Raw genomic sequence first — 19168 nt, 5'->3', positions numbered from 1 at the left:
CCACATTCCCAGCCCCTCAAAATATATTTTAAAATAACAAAACAAAATAAAGCGCATTCATATTCTGAGATTCCTTTATTGGTAGCAAATTAGGAGTGAGCAGGGGTGAAACATAAGCCTTGACTCCTAGAGACTTTGGGGAATCCTAGAGTGAAAGTGTGAAATTCACAGGAGGATGCTTCCCTCCTGGTTTCAAGGAATGGAGCCTTTCTAAGTATTCTCACTTGAAAGCATAGAGCTTGACTGGATCTTCCTGCCTTGGTGGACATTGGGCCTCCCCTGACAGAGGGCCTGGGAGGCTAAAAACCAGGGAACATTCCCAACAGGACATGCAGCAGCGGGAGAGATGGAGTCCCAAGCCAAGGGCAGTTGCTCATTCCCTTCCCGTGGAGCTGCAGCTACTGCCTATACCTTACACATCACCCACTATTTTCCACATCTGTCATGAGCTATAGCAACAGAACTATCCAACTCTTCTACTAGAGATACAGTAAGTAATTACTTTGGAATTGTAAAGCATAGAATAAATAGGTGGCTCATTTCACTTTAAGAAGTATCTAGAATACTTTCCTTAAGACAACTAAAAAAAAAATCTTAGTTTTCCTCTCCTACTGTGAGAAAGTTCTTGCTAAAAGTCAGGGGCCATGTCCTTAATTATCTAAGAATATTGCAATGCCAATTATGTCTCTGAAATAATACTACCCAGTCCTCACTTCTGTAATTTTCCACTATGATATTCTCTATCCTTGCCTTTGCCCTGTTAATGCTATTCCAGCTGTGGAGTTACTGTGGCTGGAATAGTGCTGGAATTGTCATACTACTAACTGCTGGCTTTGCCATAGGGTACATAGAACTCTCTAAGCAATGGCCTGGCTAGAGTGAAAGCCTCAGACCTTGTTTTTACTGACCATCTTGTTGCTATCGTAGCTGATACCACCCATGCCCTCTAGAATGTTCATGGGCAGAGGAAACACTATGGTGGAGTTCTTCTCGGTGGCCACAGTGGTTAAGGTCTGTAGGTAACGCAGCTGCAGTGCGATGGGGGATTCTGACAGCACCATGGAGGCTGACTTCAGAGATTTAGATGCATTCATTTCTCCCTCTGCTGCAAGGACCTAGAGTGAAAGGAAGAAAAGTTGGCAATTGTGACTAGGATTTTCTATGGCTGGGTCCTTGCTGGTGCTTCTCCTGCCAGTCCTCGCTTGTCTGTGTGGATTTCTTCTTTCCACAGTTAGAATAAGAGTCTCACATCCTGTCATGGAGCCAGGCACAGGTGGCTCACACCTGTTATCCCAGCTACTCAGGAGGTGGAGATTGGAATATCATGATTCAAAGTCTGTGAGACTCTCATCTCCAATTAATCACCAAAAAGTCAGAAGTGAAGGTGTGGGTCAAGTGGTAGGGCATTAGCCTTGAACTTAGGGACAACACCCAGACTCTGAGTTCTAGCCCCAGGACAGGCACACACACAAAAAAGAAAAACCCACCACAAAATCTTGTCATGGATACTCAGTGAGATTACACAATATAGAGAGAGGCACTTTGCAAACTACATATTCCTGAATTTTATTTACAAATATAAATAAAAGTATTATCATTTACACAAAAGGAGACTTGGCCATCCACTCCAGGAATGCTTTTGAAATCCTTTGCATTCTCACTAGCTGCTGCATTCATTTCTAGGAAAGTCTAAAGTTCAAGGGCTCCAACTGGCGCTTTTTTTTTTTTTGCTGTTTTTACTTACCACAAAATGTATTTATCTTATGAGGTTAGTAAATTAATCTCATTCTACAATGCGAAAATTGTTTCTAATTCTTTCACCTCTAGATCACATGAGGTACTGGCCTGATAACTATCATTGGGACTCTTTTAGTTACTTACTCCTCATCTTTTTCTAGTTCTCAGATTGACAAAGAACAACCCATCTGGGGCTCCCTGTCCATATTAGCTCTTGTCACCAGGTCCCTCCTTGGGAACTGCAGGAAGTCAGCAGATAAACCAGATATGAGTGAGTTAGAAGAGCAAAAAAAAAAAAACCTTCATCAGTCACACCCTAAGATTCCGAAGAAAGTACATGAATTTCGATTTGTTTGTGATACTCCTGGGACTCTATCCAAGTCTGAAGGTCATTGATTTAAGAACACTTGGCTTGCAGTTTGGCATTCTAATCTGAGTTGTATTTAGTTATTTCCTCTGATTTCAGTAACACTTAACATACTCAAACAATGATACTCCAATATAGCCACCAAGTCAGCCATATCCAAGAGATGTTGATACCTGGACCTATATAAGACCTTGCCCCATGCATCTACGGTGTTCAGTTCTCTAGGCAACTCTGATGTCCAGCCAGAGTATGCTAAGCATACTCTTGACCTGGATTCTTCAAGGTACATTACTGTGTGTGCACGCATCCTGGTCTTGAGGCTTGAACTCAGGGCCTGGGCTCTGTCCCTGAGTTTTTGTGCTTGGGGCTAGTACTCTATCACTTGAGCCTCAGCTCCACTTCCAGGTTTTTTTGTTTTTGTTTTTGGTAATTAATTGGAGATAAGCGTTTCATGGGGACTTTACTGCCTGGGTTGGCTTTGAACCACAATCCTCACCTCTGAAACCTCTGAACAATATGTTACCTTTCAATTTTAATTCATGGGAAATTATCAACAAAACAACTTTTTGTTTTGTTTTGTTTTTCTCTTTTTGATGCTGGGGACTGCACCCAGAATGTTGTACTTGCTAGTCAAGTGCTTTGCCACTGAGCTACATCACAGCCCAAGAAACTCTTGCAGCAGCAACTGATCTTGCATTCAAGTCCTACCCAAGTCTGCTCCGACAGCAGGCAGCTCTCCCTCCTGGGCGCTCTGGGCGGCGCTTACCCTGGCTCTGGCCTCCCGCGTAGCTTCTGCCTCTGCCGCCATGGACCTCTGCAGCTGCACAGGAATCCGGACGTCTTTGATTTCTACTCGGGCCACTCGGATTCCCCAGAGCTCAGTGGCATCATCCAGCAAGGTCTGTTTCCCGATTCCAAGAGAGGACATTGATGAGAAGACACATGGTCAGTGGGAAGAGTCTGGGAGGTATTGGGGAAGCAAATCCTTTTCTAAACTTGTTCACTTGTTGGAGTTGAAGTGAATCCCACTGAGGTTTCAGGAATGAGTCCTGATAGTTCTGTTGGGGTTCTACCCAAAGGGTCACCCTACAATCATCCCTGAGTAACCACAGGATGTCCCCATGGCTTTGAGCAACTGCTTGCCATTTGATTGCCATTGATATCCAGAAAACGGTGATGCAAGCTTCTCAGACACTCCTGGTTCAAATATAAAAGGCTGGGCCAACTTCTTTTTTTTTTTTTTTTTTTGGCCAGTCCTGGGGCTTGGACTCAGGGCCTGAGCACTGTCCCTGGCTTCTTCTTGCTCAAGGCTAGCACTCTGCCACTTGAGCCACAGCGCCACTTCTGGCCATTTTCTGTATATGTGGTGCTGGGGAATCGAACCCAAGGCCTCATGTATATGAGGCAAGCACTCTTGCCACTAGGCCATATCCCCAGCCCCCTGGGCCAACTTCTTAACTGCTCTGATTCTCATTTTTCTCACCTATGAAGGATTACTCCTCAAGATTGCCATAAGATTTGAAGATAATACACATAAAATATCTGTTAAGCCTTAGCAGTTATTTGATGAATATTATTATTGGGTATGTCTTGATATATTGTCTTCCTCTCTTTAGCCTCTGCCCTAGGACCAGTTTTAAACAAGTCTATATATATTATATATTATATATGTTATTTCTAGAATGTATTTTAGAGTATATTTTAGAGCATTTTAAAGCCACCTAACATCAAGGATATCCTTTGCATATATATATATATATATATACATATATATATATACATATTTCACAGAAAATACCTTGCCAATTATTTTGGAGAGAGAAGAACAAGAATGTTTCATGAAATAATGAGATCAGAGGGAAACTCTTCCTAGGGAAAGGGCAGAGAACTCTACTTTCAAAGGGCAGTAGTGTCTGTGACTTTTACAGGACCCCCAGGGGACAGAGATATCAAGGTTCTGATTTTAGATAGGAAACATCAGAATTGTCAACCTCCTAGTGTTGACCTTCCTCATGAAATCTTGGGGCCTTTGTACTACCTTAGGGATTATTCAACAGAGCACTAATAACCCATCTTTCGGAGAGCAGGCTCAGAACCAAATTGTAATTGACTTCAAATATCAAAATGTAGGTGTAACATCAATCAAGATGCTTTGTATTCATAACCTGCTTTGTTGAATGACAACTCCTTTGTGAAACTCTTTAAAGAGAATAAACATATAATTAAAAGAAAATACAAAAATCTGATTTATCAACTAGGATGGACAAGAGATGAATTCAGGACAAGGATTGTGGCTCAGTGGTCGACTGCTTGCCTAGCATGCATGAGGCTTAGATTCCTGGGTACCACATAACTCAAAAAATAAATTAAATGAAAAAAAAGAGATGAGTTCATATATGCTACAACCTTGATGATTATCATTATTTTTCATATGACTGATATTGGTAGTATGATAGAAAATTGTCCAGACATGTCATATCTTGCTGTTTTAAATAAATCTTCTTCTAACTTTTTTACTCCAATGAAACTAAATCTGAAATCTAACCTCTGTAGAAAAGGCTAAGTTTAGATGACTGATTCTTAATTTGGAATGATTTAAAAAAAGAATAAAGGGCAAAATTCCCAGCATTCTCTTTTCCCATGCAGATTTAGATCTTTATCTTGTGATGGTAGACAAATGAAGGTTGCCTCCCTGCAACTGTTTTGTGTGTGTGAATGTGTATATGTGTGTGTGTGTGTGTATACACACATGTAATAAAACACATGTGGATGAGTGCTTAGAACTTCTAGATCATTGAATGAGTGAATTAAAAAATGCAATCCTTGGTTCATACCTGGATGCTATGGGCGATCTCTTCTCTCCCAGCTAAGATCTGAGACAAGGTCTGTGTCCCTAAGACATTTCTCAGAGTGGTCTGTGCCAACAGAAATGTGGCTTGGTGGACGTCATGGACATTAGCCACTGCTGAAACAGCACTGTAGATTCTGTAGTAGACGACTCCATCCACCTGGGTAGTCACGGAGTCTCTAGTGAGGATCTGTGGAGCAACAACAAGGTGAAATCACCAGTGGATGACTTTTGCAGCAATTGACAATATGTCAGCCAGCTCAAGAGCCCTTCTCCATAGAGGGATAGCACTGGTGACAACTCACGCCAGCAGGCACCAGAACCCGGTCCTGGCTTGAGTGGAATGTCATCTTACTGGACAAGACTCCTGCACAGATTTGATGACTGTAAACATCATAACCTCCTCTTGGAGAAGTTTTACATTCTGTAAACAGAAGCCCTTGATGGGATAGGATGAGAACAGGCACTTCCTGGTTAAAATGTGGTGGAATGGAATTGCACCATCTTCTACTTCTTAACATAGGTGGGCACTGATTTTCCTGATACCTGGGTTCCACTTGGTTTTCAATGATCAGACTTGGTGAGCAATGCTTCTTACAAAACACAGATGGCATCAGAGACCAGGTTCCATGGTCAAATAAAGCCAGATCGATTTTGCTTTACAGAGAACCAGCATCCTTTGTTCCGAATAATGTGATAAATTTTGGGGAGCAAAGGAGACAATTCTAGGTAAACCTCTGTAGCAGAACTTAGAAATGCCCGCGAAAGATCTAGAAAAGCCATACTCTAGGTCGCTAAGACTTCTAAGGGCTGCTGTGACTGACAGGATGGAATTCTGACACCCTTCCTCTGTGATTCCTGTCAGTCATGACTCAGTTTGTGGTTGTTTGGGTTTTTTTTTTTTTTGCTTGGTGCTGGCACTGGGGCCCAAATCCAGGGACTTGTGCTCCTTTTGGCATTTTTTGCTCAAAGGTGTCCCGCTACTACCACAGCTACACCTCCACTTCCAACTTTTTAGTGGTTGATCGAAAGTAAGAGTCTTGCAGGCTTTTCTTCTTGGGCTAGCTTTGAACTTCTAAGCTCAGATCTCAGCTTCCTGAGTAGCTAGTATGACAGGTGTGAGCCACCAGCCTCCAGCTTGACTCAGTTTGTCTCATACCTTTGTTCTCTCCCCTCCTAGGTCCTACTCTCATTTTCTTTACTTTCAAGATCACTTTGGCTATGGGAGAGGGTGATATGATTATAGCAATACTATTCCTCAAAACTGATGCTCAATGATTGTTTGATTGTTTGTTCATAGTATTTCAAGAATTAAAAAAAGAAAGAACAGGGACTGGGGATATGGCCTAGTGGCAAGAGTACTTGCCTCATATACATGAGGCCCTGGGTTCGATTCCCCAGCACCACATATACAGAAAATGGCCAGAAGGGGCGCTGTGGCTCAAGTGGCAGAGTGCTAGCCTTGAGCAAGAAGCCAGGGACAGTGCTCAGGCCCTGAGTCCAAGCCCCAGGACTGGCCAAAAAAAAAAAAAAAAAAGAAAGAACATCAAAGTTAAATGCAAAAGTGAGTTGTGTAGATGCTTCTAAAATGGCCTTGGGGAAGGAGATAGAGAGGAGAGTATCAGAACCAACCACAGCCCACTGTCAAGTTCAACTCCGCTCCTTCCTACAATGAGTCCCCTGTCTCTTCCAAGCACCTGTTTGTCTTGTCATCCTATAGCCCATCTCTTCTCCCACCTTGCTCATCCCATATCTTCTAAAATTTCACCCTATGCCCTTGGCTTCATCCTCATTTGTTAAAATAAAGCCTGGTAGTTTTCGAAGCTACCTGAAGCAACTGAAGGAAGATTCACTTCATCCTCTGGCATATAGTTTAAAGACATTGTAATATTTTTCCTCCTAGTAACATCTTTTTTACCTCTTGTGGAGGAATGTTGCAAGTAACTGTTCGGAGATCAACTTTGACAAATACATCTATGCAGGGCAGGACCAGGATTAAACCTATTTAAAAAAGAAAAGAAAATTGATGTAGAATTGTACTTATTGAAAACAATTACCACAAACTCCCCTGGATATGTGTTACATAATTTACATGGACAACTGATGCTTCACAAATGATCTTCAAATGAGTGTAGGAAAATTATTTCCTCCTATTAGTCATTAAAAATAATTGCCTAGAAATTGAAGTTTCTTATTTAGGAGCTAAAGATTCTTGACTTTTATTTATTTCTTTGGATGCTTGAACTCAGGGACTTGAGATCTCAGTGGGCTTGCTTACTCATAGCTGGTGCTCTACCACCTGAGCCATGCCTCCAGCTCTGCTTTTTTGCTGGGCATTTCAGAGACAGAGTTCTAGCAAACATTGTTTGGCCCAGGCTGACCTCAAATCTAACCCCTCCAATCTCACCCTCCTGAGTACCTAGGATCACATGTTTGAGCCACTGACGCCCCACTTGGCTTTTAATGGTCAAATTTCTTTCTTTCTTTCTTTCTTTCTTTTTTTTTACATAATCTACTTCAATCTATGTGTTTGATTGGTCATATTTGAGTAATTCGATTTAAAGGTACTTATTTAAAAGATTCAGATGGTAGGCTGTTAGATGTGAATTGCCAATGACTGCTAACATTTGTAGCATCTTCAATAATGCTGGCGGAAGAGTGAATGAAATATTTCCAGGACTCAGATTTGCTGAAATCAATGCATTACAGAACTAACAGCTTCTGCAGTGTTTGTGCATGCCTGTAAACCCAGCACTCGGCAGGCTGAAGCACAAGGATTAAGAGTTTGAGGCCAGCCCAGACCACATAGCAAGATCCTGTCTAAAAAAGGAAAAAGGAAGAGTTTCTCCATAGTGGAGTTCTGGATCGAGTTTAATGGTGTTATGCCAGGCTAGATTTACCTCCCCTGGTGCGGGGATGCTAAGCTTACTCCCTTATCAGTGCTCCCCTTTTCACCCTCTCCCCTGGGCACCCAACCCGCGGGCAGCCAAGGTGGAGCGAAGGGACATGGGCAAGCCTAAAGTGTACGTGGCCGAACGAGATCCCCTTTTCCTCCCTCCTTACCCACCAAGGAAGCCAGGCGCAGACGGATCTCGGAGACGCTTCAGAGAGCAATCCGGTTTATTCGGGAGGGGCTCACAGTAATATAATGATGATGACCAGGACTGAGCATGAGCTGGCGATAGGCTGGCGAGCTTGTCCGTCCAAGAGCAGCTCCCAAGGACCTCCCTCATGGGCTAACATCACTTCCCATAGTACCGCCCTCTGGGCAAAGCCCCCGAAAAAGGAGCACATGTGCTTGCTGGCACAAGGTGGGGGATGGTCTCAAAGCTATCCCTTCTGGTTCCAGACCCAGAAGGAGATAGGTGTGGCTCACTTCCACACTGCCCCAGGGCTGGGGGAAGGGCGGCGTCTCAGGAGCGCTCTCCTCGCCCTTCCCCCCTTAAGGCCAAGATGAATCCCCAACAGTGTTACTCAGGTATAAAAACTTACTCTCTCTGGGTTGTGAAATATTGGAGTTGGTCAGGGAAGAAAAGGCCCCCCCAAAACTCCTGTGAATCCTCAGAATTACCCAGAAATATGTTCTTCCTTTACTGAAATAGCTAAAGGGACTAGAACCACCAGGTGTATCAGCAAGAAAGGGCCACTAATCCATTTCCATTTCTCAGGGAACTTTTGTTTTTGTTTTCAACAGTATAAACAAGTTTTTTGTTTGAACATATGTGCAGGGCCAGTGAAAAGCTTGGATGGAGAGTATCACTGAGGTATTTTTCTGGAGTGTCCAAACCTTTCTGAGATGTGGTAGGGATTTTCTGTTCCTATTTTTACTTCCATTTCTTTCTGCCATGTCATTTTTATTATGATCATATTCCTGAAACCTAGCAAGAGTTAAATCCCAACCCTATCATTTCTTAGCCTTGTGACCAGGAAACATTCACCTAATTGTCCAGCATAGATGAATATGTACATACGCACAGACAATAGTAGTAAAGATTAACGTGCTAAAATAATCCAACATGCTACTAAAATAAAGTAACACACACTGATGAATATGTCTTAACGGTTCCACAGTGGCAGCCCTTATTATAAATACTTCCATTAATATGAATAATTTGCACCAGGTGCTTGTGGCTCATGTCTGTAATCCCAGCTGCCCAGGAGGCTGAGATTTGAAGATCATAGTTTAAAGCCAGCTGAGACTCTTACTCCCAATTAACCAGCAAAAAAATCAGCAGTAGAGGAGTAGCACTAGTGGCAAAGCACCAGTCTTGGGTGAGATAACTAATCAACAATGCCCAGGTCCTAAGTTGCTAAGTCCTTAGTGCTGTACCAGCACACACCTCCAGAAAAAGAAGGTGCAATTTGCAGAAATGAAGAGGTTCTCCACTAACAATCTGGCTGATTTCCCTCTCCTGCTGTGAGTCTGAGGTAACTCCTCACCCCTAGAGAGAAGCGTGACGAGGGTTGTTATCCTGGGCATTTACTAGTGAAATCTTCTGGGAAAATTCAGTTAAAAGATGCACATTTTTTTCTCTCCAGAGTCCCCCAGGTTATAATGGCTTTTCTATAGTCCTCAGATCCAGTTTTATTTTAACTTATAATCTTAGTGCTGCCAGATGAAATATGACTGAGAAGGGCTCTCTTTGTGGCACTATCCTTTATTGGATGTATCTAACACTTCTGTCTCCAGAAACTTGTAAGAATGTCTACAATAAGGAATCTCTGTTGTCTTTTTCTTAGGTTTTTACATGAAACTGGACATGTAAGATTATACTATTTGCTGAATACTGATGGTTTGTATCTGTAATCCTAACTAGCTATTTAGGTGGCAGAGATCTATAGGAACACACTTCATAGCCAGCCTAAGAAGAAAAATTCACTAGTATCTGTATCCAAAATAATCAGTAAAAAGCAGAACTGGCAGAGAGACAAACTCTAAGTGTTTTCTCTCATATGTGGAAGCTAGATCTAAAATACAACTGGACATGATTATTTATATAGGGCTCTAGGAATTCACACATAAACAACCAGACGAAAGGAGGATATTCTTAAGGGAAGAACTCAAGTGTAATTCCCTTAAACATCCAAAACAGTATTTATCAAAATAAATTCCAGGGCTGGGAATATGGCCTAGTGATAGAGTGCTTGCCTCGCATACATGAAGCCCTTGGTTCAATTCCTCAGCACCACATATATTGAAAAAGCCAGAAGTGGTGCTGTGGCTCAAGTGGTACAGTGCTAGCCTTGAGCAAAAAGAAGCCAGTGACATTGCTCTGGCCCTTAGTTCAGGCCCAGGACTGGCAAAAATAAATAAATAAGTAAATAAATTCCAGGAGGGCTGGAATGTGGCTCAGTGGTAGAGTGCTTGCCTAGCATGCATGAAGCCCTAGGCTCTATTCCTCAGCACCACATAAAAGAGAAAAGGGCAGAATTGGCTCTATGGCTTATGTGGCAGAGTGCTAGCCTTGAGCAAAAAGAAGCCAAAAACAGTGCTCAGGTTCTGAGTTCAAGCCCCAAGACTGGCAAAAGAAAAAAGAAAAAGAAAGAAAATAAATTCCAAGAAATGAAAATGTGTGTTGTTTTTGCTTGGTTTTTTTTCTTGTCTTTTTAGATAGGTCAAATGGGGGCACAGAAATTCAGTAGTGATATCCAATAAACACTATGTAAAAAGTGAACTATGCAACTTATGGGCGAGGATGGAAGAGAAAAACTGGGAGAAAGTGAAGGAAGGGGGTGACATTGTTCAAGAAGAATTGTACTCATTATCTGACCTATTGAATTGTAACCCTTCTGTACAAACACCTTATTAATAACAACAAAATTATATTACTTTTTTAAAGCAGAGCTGGAGATGTAGCTCCAGCAGTGAAGCAACAGTAAAATAAATGCCTGGTCATTAGCTCAAACCCAAGTACTGCCAAGAAAATTTTAAGAAATTATACAATTTGAAATGATCAAGATTATCCTTTTTGAAATGGTTAAGATTCTACTTTGTAAATGTCTGCTATTTATTCATCTACCAGGTATCTATCACATTAAAGCATTTCTATCATGGTTCATGGTCATGTACAGAATACACAGAGTGGCACATCATAAAGACAGCTGAGTCCCCAGAAATCTTCTGATGTAGGAGAAGAGAGAAAAAGTTTTCTAAAACAAACATTTGTAAGGGACAGAAAGTGTTATCAGATAAATGCAGCCACTGAACATTTTTTTTCATGGGCCTTCTTCCTATGATGCTTGTGAATAGCCCCTCCTTCCAAGAATTCTAGAATTAACCACATGTGTTATGGTTTGAATATCAGCTATCCCCCAAAGGCCCCTGTGTTGTGATAGTATTCAAAGGTGAGTCTTTGGGGGAAGTAATTGGATCTTGAAGGTTCTCATATAATTAAAGGATTAATCCATTGATGAATTTATAATACAAAGACATTATTAGGAGGGAGGGCCTACTTTGAGAAAGTGGGTGACTAAGGGTGTTCCCAGGAAAGATAGAGTTTGTGGAGTTTGTCCCTGACTCTTCCTCCTCCTCTTTTTGCCTCCTTCTTCCTTCCTCCTCCTCCTCTTCCTCCTTCCTCTTCCTCCCCACCCCCTCTTTTCCTGGCTGCCATGCTCTGTCCCTTCATTGTCTTGCTATGTTCTCAGAGGCAGTAGTGGTGAGTGACATCCAGCAGTGTCATCTCCTTGCTGTCTTCATATCCACAGGACCTCTCACTCAGAGAGTTAGGAAACAAGCCCAGATTTCTTAAGTCTGAAAGTGGCAGTCATTCCTCCTGACATCATAGTGATAACAGGGCAGTCCCCTTCAACTCCACAGAAAGTAGAGAGAGCTCCGCTTCCTGTGGTTTTGATTCTAATAGATGCCTCTAAGAAGACTATCAGTGGTGGTCATAGTAACAGGTACCCATGATGTGTGACAGGGTTACACACAGTGACTTACCTGGTCCCTTGGCTTTACCAGCTTGGATGCGCCCCAGCCGGAATACAACAGCACGTTCATATTCCTTAATGATCTAAGAGATTAAGGGAGAACATTTTAGTCTTAATGGCTTATCAGCTCATATGGAGAGCCTTGTTTTATTTCCCTGGATAATTACCTTCACGCACATCCATATGGAGATGGGAAAGGTAATGATCACCAACAGCAAAGAAAGCAAAAACAGAATCCAGCCACACACACCAAGACGATTTTTGTTAATGCCTGGGAAGTGAGAAAGAAACAAACTAGTCATCCATGTAGCTCACAAAATCCATGCAGCTGCACACCAGTAGCTCACACATGTAATCCTAGCTACTCAGGAGGCTGAGATCTGAGGATTATGGTTGAAACTAGCCCAGGCAGGAAAATCCTCAAGACTCTTATCTCCAATTAAGTACCGAAATTGCTGGGGAAGTCCAGCTGTGGCTCAAGTGGTAAAGTGCTAGCTATGAATACAAAAGCTCAGGGAGAACACTTGGGCCATGAGTTCAAGCCTTAAAACTATCACCAAAAATAGAAAGAGAGACACAGAGTGAGAGAGCAAGAGAGTGAGAGAGTGAGGAGAACAGGAGGAAGGGATAGAGAAGGAAGGAGGGAGGGAGGGAGGGAGGGAGGGAGGGAAGAAGGGAGGGAGGGAGGGAAGAAGGGAGGGAGGGAGGAAGGGAGGGAAGAAGGAAGGAAGGAAGGAAAATCCATTTGCCTGTGCAGGACACTGTCCAGAGAACTGGCCAAGCCTGATGTGTCTGAAGAGGAAACGTAAATCCTTTCACATGTTAGAAAGCAGTTACCATACACGAGCTCGCACTTGTGTATGCACACACACACACACAAATATCTCTGTATACAAGTGTACATACATACATGCTCCTGTATGCACATTTTTTTCAGGCTTTTAGAAATTTCAACAGACTCATCATTTCTAGGTACTGTCTCTTATTAATGAACTCCACGGAGCACTACACCAGAACCATCAGATTCTTGGGTTCCATGATGTCTCCAGATGAAACTCAAACCATCCTCTAAGGTAGCACGGTAAGTACTGTTATCCTTGGTGGAGATTGGAGGATAATGTAACACATGGAAAACCATTTGGAAAAGCCCTTAGGTAGAAGTTTCTATGTGTGCTCTTTCACCCTTCAATGTTAGAGCCTTATACAAATCCCCAATGAATTTGTCTGGTCTCTGTTTCTTCATCAGCTGAATCTATAGAGGTTATTGACCTTGGAAAGTTTCATGAAGACTAGGTGAGACTACTTCTATACGGCCCTGCTACTTTACTGCTATTATTAATGTTTTATGAATGGATAGGAAAGTTGCCAGGGATTTGGCAACTTCGATGTGTGACATTTTTTACTTTTCATGATGCTTCGTTGGGATTGGCCCATTCTATTCAATGACGTTCTGGGAATCATACAGTATGGTATCAGTGACATTTTGGCTTAATAAATACTGTCTTGTAGCCTGGCACCTGTAGCTCATGCCCACAGACTTAACTACCCAGGAGACTGAGCTTTGAGAACCATGGTTTGAAGCCAGCCTGGCAGAAAAATCCAAGAGATTCATCAATTAACCAGTAATAGGCTGGAAGTGGAGGTGTGTCCTTCCTCTCCCCTTCCTTTTCTCCCTCCTTCCCTCCCTCCAGGCTTAAACTCAGGGCCTGAGCACTGTTCTTTCCCTTAAGGCTGGTCCACACAGTGAGTGTGAATGGAGCCACAGCCCCATTTCTGGCTTTTACTAGTTGATTGGACATAAAAGTCTTAACACAGCCAGGTGCTGATTGCTCACACCTGTACTTCTATCTGCTCCAGAGGCTGAGATCTAAGAATTGGGGTTCGAAATCAACTATGGCAGGAAAGTCTTATCTCTGATTAACCACCAACAAGTGGGAAGTGGAGCTGTGACTCAAGTGGTAGCATGCTAGCCTTGACAAAAAGAAAAAAAAAAACCTCAGGGACAGCACTCAGGTATATTTCTTGTCAAATATTGTTACCCCCTCTCTCATTTTTCTTCGATGTTCCCTTACTCCCAACACCGCCCCCCCCACCAAGTTGTAAAGTTCATTTCCAACATAGCATCTTGTGAGTGTTGCTGTTGCATTGGCTTACCCTTTGTCCTTTGTGTTATAATTTTGTTACTTTCCCTCCCTTCCCCAAATCAGATAAACATATACAAGACACAGGGTACCAAAATAAAGAGTGACATCAGCTAATAAACCAAATGAAAAGAAAAAAGAAATAACTCCACACAGCACATTGAACACAACAAAAAAATCTCTTGTTTCCATATCTTGGAGTTCATTTCAATTAGCATCATTTTATATGGTCATATATACGTACATTGCTATTGAGCTATTGTGAACCTCAGGACTATCCTAGACATACACTAATTATAACAAATGAGGGAAACCATGGAGCCTATGTTTCTTTGGGTCTGGCTTACTCACTGAATACGATTTTTTTCCAAGCTTTCACATTTCTATAGAAAGAAGCTAATCCTTCAGGCAGCCTTTCTCCTGAGCTTGCTCCCACAGCTAAAGCCAGGTGCTATGTGGTGAGCTGGATTTGGGGATTACACCTCTGACTGATTGTAAATGCTGGGACAATGACACAAATGACCTTCAGAAATTCTCCACACTGCTTTCATACCAAACTATACAAAGTTTCTGCCTTGACAGGACTGATGAGAGGGGGAAAAAATCAAACCTGGACCATATCAAAGCAACTGTTTGATTCAAAACCACAGTCAAATGACAGTGCTTCACGCCCGTAATCCTAGCCTCTATGGAAGCTGAGATCTGAAGATTGCAGCTGGAGTTAGTGAGACTCTTGGCTCCAATTAACCGTCAAAAAAGCTGGAAGTGGAGCTGTGGCTCAAATGGTAGAGAGCCAGGTTTGACTGAAGAAAGTAAGGGACAGTGCCCAGACCTGAGTTCAATCCTAGTACTAGGAAAGAAAGAAAAGAAAGGAGGAAAGGAGAGGAAGGAAGGAAGAAGGAAGGGAGGGAGGGAGGGAGGGAGGGAGGGAGGGAGGGAGAGAGAGAGAGAGAGAGAAAGAAAGAAAGAAAGAAAGAAAGAAAGAAAGAAAGAAAGAAAGAAAGAAAGAAAGAAAGAAAGAAAGAAAGAAAGAAAGAAAGAAAGAAGGAAGGAAAGAAAGAAAGAAAGAAAGAAAGGAAAAGAAGGAAGAAATATGAAAAAGGAAGGAAGGAAGGAAGGAAGGAAGGAAAGGAGTGGATACGACTTGTGGCTTGTGCTTATGGTTTTAGCTACTCAGGTGGCAGAGGTAAGAGAATCATACTCTGAAAGTGGTTCTGGAAAAGTCATCACAAGTGTTTACCTAAAAAGAACAACAACTGAGGACTTGGCACAAGCAATACTAGAACACATGAATTAGTCAGGATAAGGTCCCGATTTTCAATGCCTAGTATAAGAAAAAATTATGTATGTGTGTACATATACATATACATAGTAAGAGTTAAGAGGAGTGCCTCCCATCTTAGGAGGGCCTCTAGCCATCTCGGGAACTGTCCAGAGTTTTTCTAGAGGTGAACTTTGACCAAGTCAATTGGAGAGCCTGATTCCAGTTCTTCCTCACTCTGAATTGGTCTTTTCTTAGAGCGTGTTTTGTTGTGTGTGTGTTTTTGTGAAAAACTGTTGTGAATTCTTTCTGTGCCCCTCTGAGACACACACCATGACCACTCCTTAAGGTTTTCCAGGAAGTTTTCTACTATGTCCCCCACCCTTTAACCACCTCCACCATCCTTTGTTGAGTGAAGTTAGTCCACACTCAGTTCTGGCGTTTCTCCCTTATAGCTACAAATAAAGTCTTGTTTAACTTTGTTCAGTGCAATCCTCTTCTGACAATTTGCATTTTATTTTATTTTACTGAGTAGGATTCTTTTCATAAAGATTTGATTTTTTTCCAGGTGCCCATGGATCACAATTGTAAGCGTAGCTACACAAGAGGCTGTGACTTAAGGATTGTGGTTCAAAGCCAGACGGGGCAGGCAAGCCTGTGTCACTCTTATCTCCAATGAACTACCAAAAAGCCAAAAGTGGATCTGTGGCTAAAATTGTAGAACATCATCCTAGAGCAAAATATATAAGTGGGTTTAAAAAATCTCGGTGGATTTTAGTACATTTGCAATATTGTGTAACTATCTGCAGCACCTAACTGCAGACTCTACTCATGCTGTACAGTCTTCCTCCACTCTCCCTTTAGCCCTTGGCTAAGTTTTTGTTAGTTTACTTTAAATCTTTATAGGATAGTGGCTCTTCTACATGTGCAAAAACTACATTTTCAGTTATTTACAATAAAACCTTTAAATTCCAAGGCATTGTTTTTAACCTGCAAATATAACTTGGCCACTGGCATTATAAGCTCTTTCAGATAACTTTTAGGCTCTTAAGAAAGAAGCTAGCATGGGCTGGGAATGGGCTTACTAGTACTTGCCTAGCATGCATGAAGTCCTTGGTTTGATTCCTCTGTACCATATAAACAGAAAAAGCTGCAAGTGGTACTGTGGCTCAAGTGGTAGAGTGCTAGCCTTGAGCAAAAGAGGCTCAGAGACAGTGACCAGGCCTTGCGTTTAAGCCCCAGGACTGGTAAAAATAAAATAAAAAGAAAGAAATAATGCCAACTCTTTGATGCAGAATTGCTGATTCAGATATGGTGGTCCATGCCTATAATCTTACTGTGTGGGAAGCTGAGACAAGATTCCAAGTTTGAGGTCAGCCTGGAAAAAAATGTGTGTGTGTGTGTGTGTGTGTGTGTGTGTGTATCAAGGCAGGAAAAAAAACCTCAATAACCCAATAATTCAGAAATGGACAAAGGCCTTATCATCTATGATAAGTGTATGGGTATATTACTCTAAGATCTCCTAAGAGTCTTCCATTGTATTTTAATTTATTTTCTGCCAGGACTAGGGCTTGAACTCAGGGTTTTGAGGTCTGACTTGGGACCTTTGCTGTGTCTAATGGGTTTTTCTGTGCTGATCTTGAATTGCAATCCTTAGATCTCAGCCTCTTGAATGAGCTAGGATTATAGGCATGAGCCACTAGGGCCAGCTTGTTTATAGCTCTGTCTCTTCCCTGAGTTTTTCTTAGCACTTTGAATACAGATATTTTATGGTTGTGTCTCCACTTTCTGATTCACAGCAGATGCCAAACAAACAAAGCGAAAGTTAGCCACACTTCTAGCTGCTTTTAAGAATCAAAGTGATACAGATCCACATACACATAAACAGACACACAGCCCTGTTTGAAAGTTCACTTCTATAAATAATGATCCATCAGAAGAGATTGTTTTCTCTCAGGAGAGTCAATTAACCAGGAAATCAGACGCCCTTGCATTTTCTCTTGTATACTGTCCGCTCACCCCCGCATCATTACGAGAAGAAAATAAAGAGACAGGTGTCATTGCATCATTCTCTGTCCCACAAGCCCCAGACTTCTGATTCCCCCTGAAATAACAGCACTGCCAAAGACAAGTGTAGATACTTTGTCCAGGAAAGTTAGGCCTACTCAATTTTTTTTTTTTTTTTTTTTTTTTGGCCAGTCCTGGGCCTTGGACTCAGGGCCCGAGCACCGTCCCTGGCTTCTTCCCGCTCAAGGCTAGCACTCTGCCACTTGAGCCACAGTGCCGCTTCTGGCCGTTTTCTGTATATGTGGTGCTGGGGAATCGAACCTAGGGCCTTGTGTATCCGAGGCAGGCACTCTTGCCACTAGGCTATATCCCCAGCCCGCTACTCAATCTCTTGACAGCATCATTTATTTCGGGGCTTAAAACAAACAAACAAAAATAAATAAATAAAAACAAAAAACCACCTTGAAGCATAATGGACGAGTAATTAAGTGAACCATGGTACATACACTCAAAGCTGAAATGTGCAACATTTCTATTAAAGTATATAAAAGCATGCATTGCAAGACTATTATGGACTAATTCCAAAAGGGACAAAGAGTAGTAGAGCTTGAAACTATTTGCCAGTAGGATCTCAGTACAAATGAATACACAGAAAGAAAAATATAGGAGAAAATTAAAATAGGAGTAGTAGTTGTTTTTTGAGTAATGAAAACATGGTCATTCTGACTTTTCTTAATTTTTGATTTTTCTTAATTTTTTTTCTTAACTTTAGATACATTTGTGATTTTTTAAAGTAAATTTAAAATCCAGTAAAAAACAGTCGTGTGTGTTCAGGAGCAGGCTTTTTTTTTTTTTTTTTTTTTGCCATTCCTGGGGCTTGAACTCTGGGCCTGGGCACTGTCCCTGAGCTTCTTTTGCTCAAGGCCAGTACTCTACCACTTGAGCCACAGTGCCACTTTCAGCTTTTTCTGTTTATGTGTACTGAGGAATCAAACCCAGGGCTTCACACCTACTAGACAAGAACTCTGTCATTGAGCCACATTTCCAGTCCCCAAATTACATGCTTTCTAGGAGAAAAATAAAAATTATATGGAGACAGGCCCTGATGGCTAACACCTGTAATCCTAGATACTTGGGAGTCTGAGATCTGAGGCTCTATGTTCAAAGCCAGCTTGGACAGACAAATTTGAAAGAATTTGATCTTTAAAAGCCAGAAGTAGAGCTGTGTCTCAAGTGATTGCCAGCCTTGAGAAAAAGAGCCAAGGAGGAAGATGAGGGCCTAAGTTAACCCTAACACTGGTAAACACCACACACACACACACACACACACACACACACGAAAGAAGAGAAGGAAGGAAGGATAAAAAGGAATGCAAAAATAATCACTTTTATTATAAGATATGGAAAATGAGTAAGATATAGACTGCTATTAGAAAGCAGACAAAACTAGAATAAACAATGACTGTAATCCAAAATCTGGGGCTCTAAATGAAACTGGAGTCAATTCCAGTAAGGGTATCTGATGCTTGCACTAGAGCTCTCTTCTGCCTTGCAAGACAGGAAACAAAGAACTTACCCACTAAATTCTCCTTATCCTGCTTCTCAGGGGAAGACGCCCCAGAATCCATCGCATTCTTGAGAAGCTCTCAAACTTAGTGAACTGTCATGGGTTTGGCAAACCTGGGCTTCAGGCAGCAACTCTGATGTGCTCAGGAGCAGACAAGAGCAGGAGGACAGGGAGTGAGGGACACTCCTCCTTCGTGAGCACCCACAGGAGTGGTTACCCTGGTGAGGGAAACCTGGCAACACAAACACAGGTGTTTTTTTTTTTCATGAATCCACACTCTCTTTGTTCATAGGAAACATTCAGAAGAAAA

General features: G+C 42.0%; 1 protein-coding gene across 1 annotated transcript; it reads right to left on the bottom strand.

Moving 5' to 3' along the window:
- Window positions 1-744: 744 nt before the first annotated feature.
- On the bottom strand, window positions 745-18919 carry Stoml3 (stomatin like 3). The gene is made up of 7 exons (XM_048340825.1): window positions 18868-18919; window positions 12050-12153; window positions 11893-11965; window positions 6871-6953; window positions 4939-5142; window positions 2871-3005; window positions 745-1115 (listed from the first exon to the last, which is right to left on the bottom strand). Exons 1-7 carry the CDS (start codon window positions 18917-18919, stop codon window positions 888-890), a joined length of 879 nt encoding a protein of 292 aa, XP_048196782.1. The 3' UTR covers window positions 745-887.
- Window positions 18920-19168: the final 249 nt, after the last annotated feature.

This window comes from Perognathus longimembris, chromosome 3 (assembly GCF_023159225.1).
Source record: "Perognathus longimembris pacificus isolate PPM17 chromosome 3, ASM2315922v1, whole genome shotgun sequence".
Lineage (NCBI taxonomy): Eukaryota > Metazoa > Chordata > Mammalia > Rodentia > Heteromyidae > Perognathus > Perognathus longimembris.
Note: the sequence above shows the minus strand (reverse complement) of the source record. Positions and strands in the feature narration are given on the sequence as shown.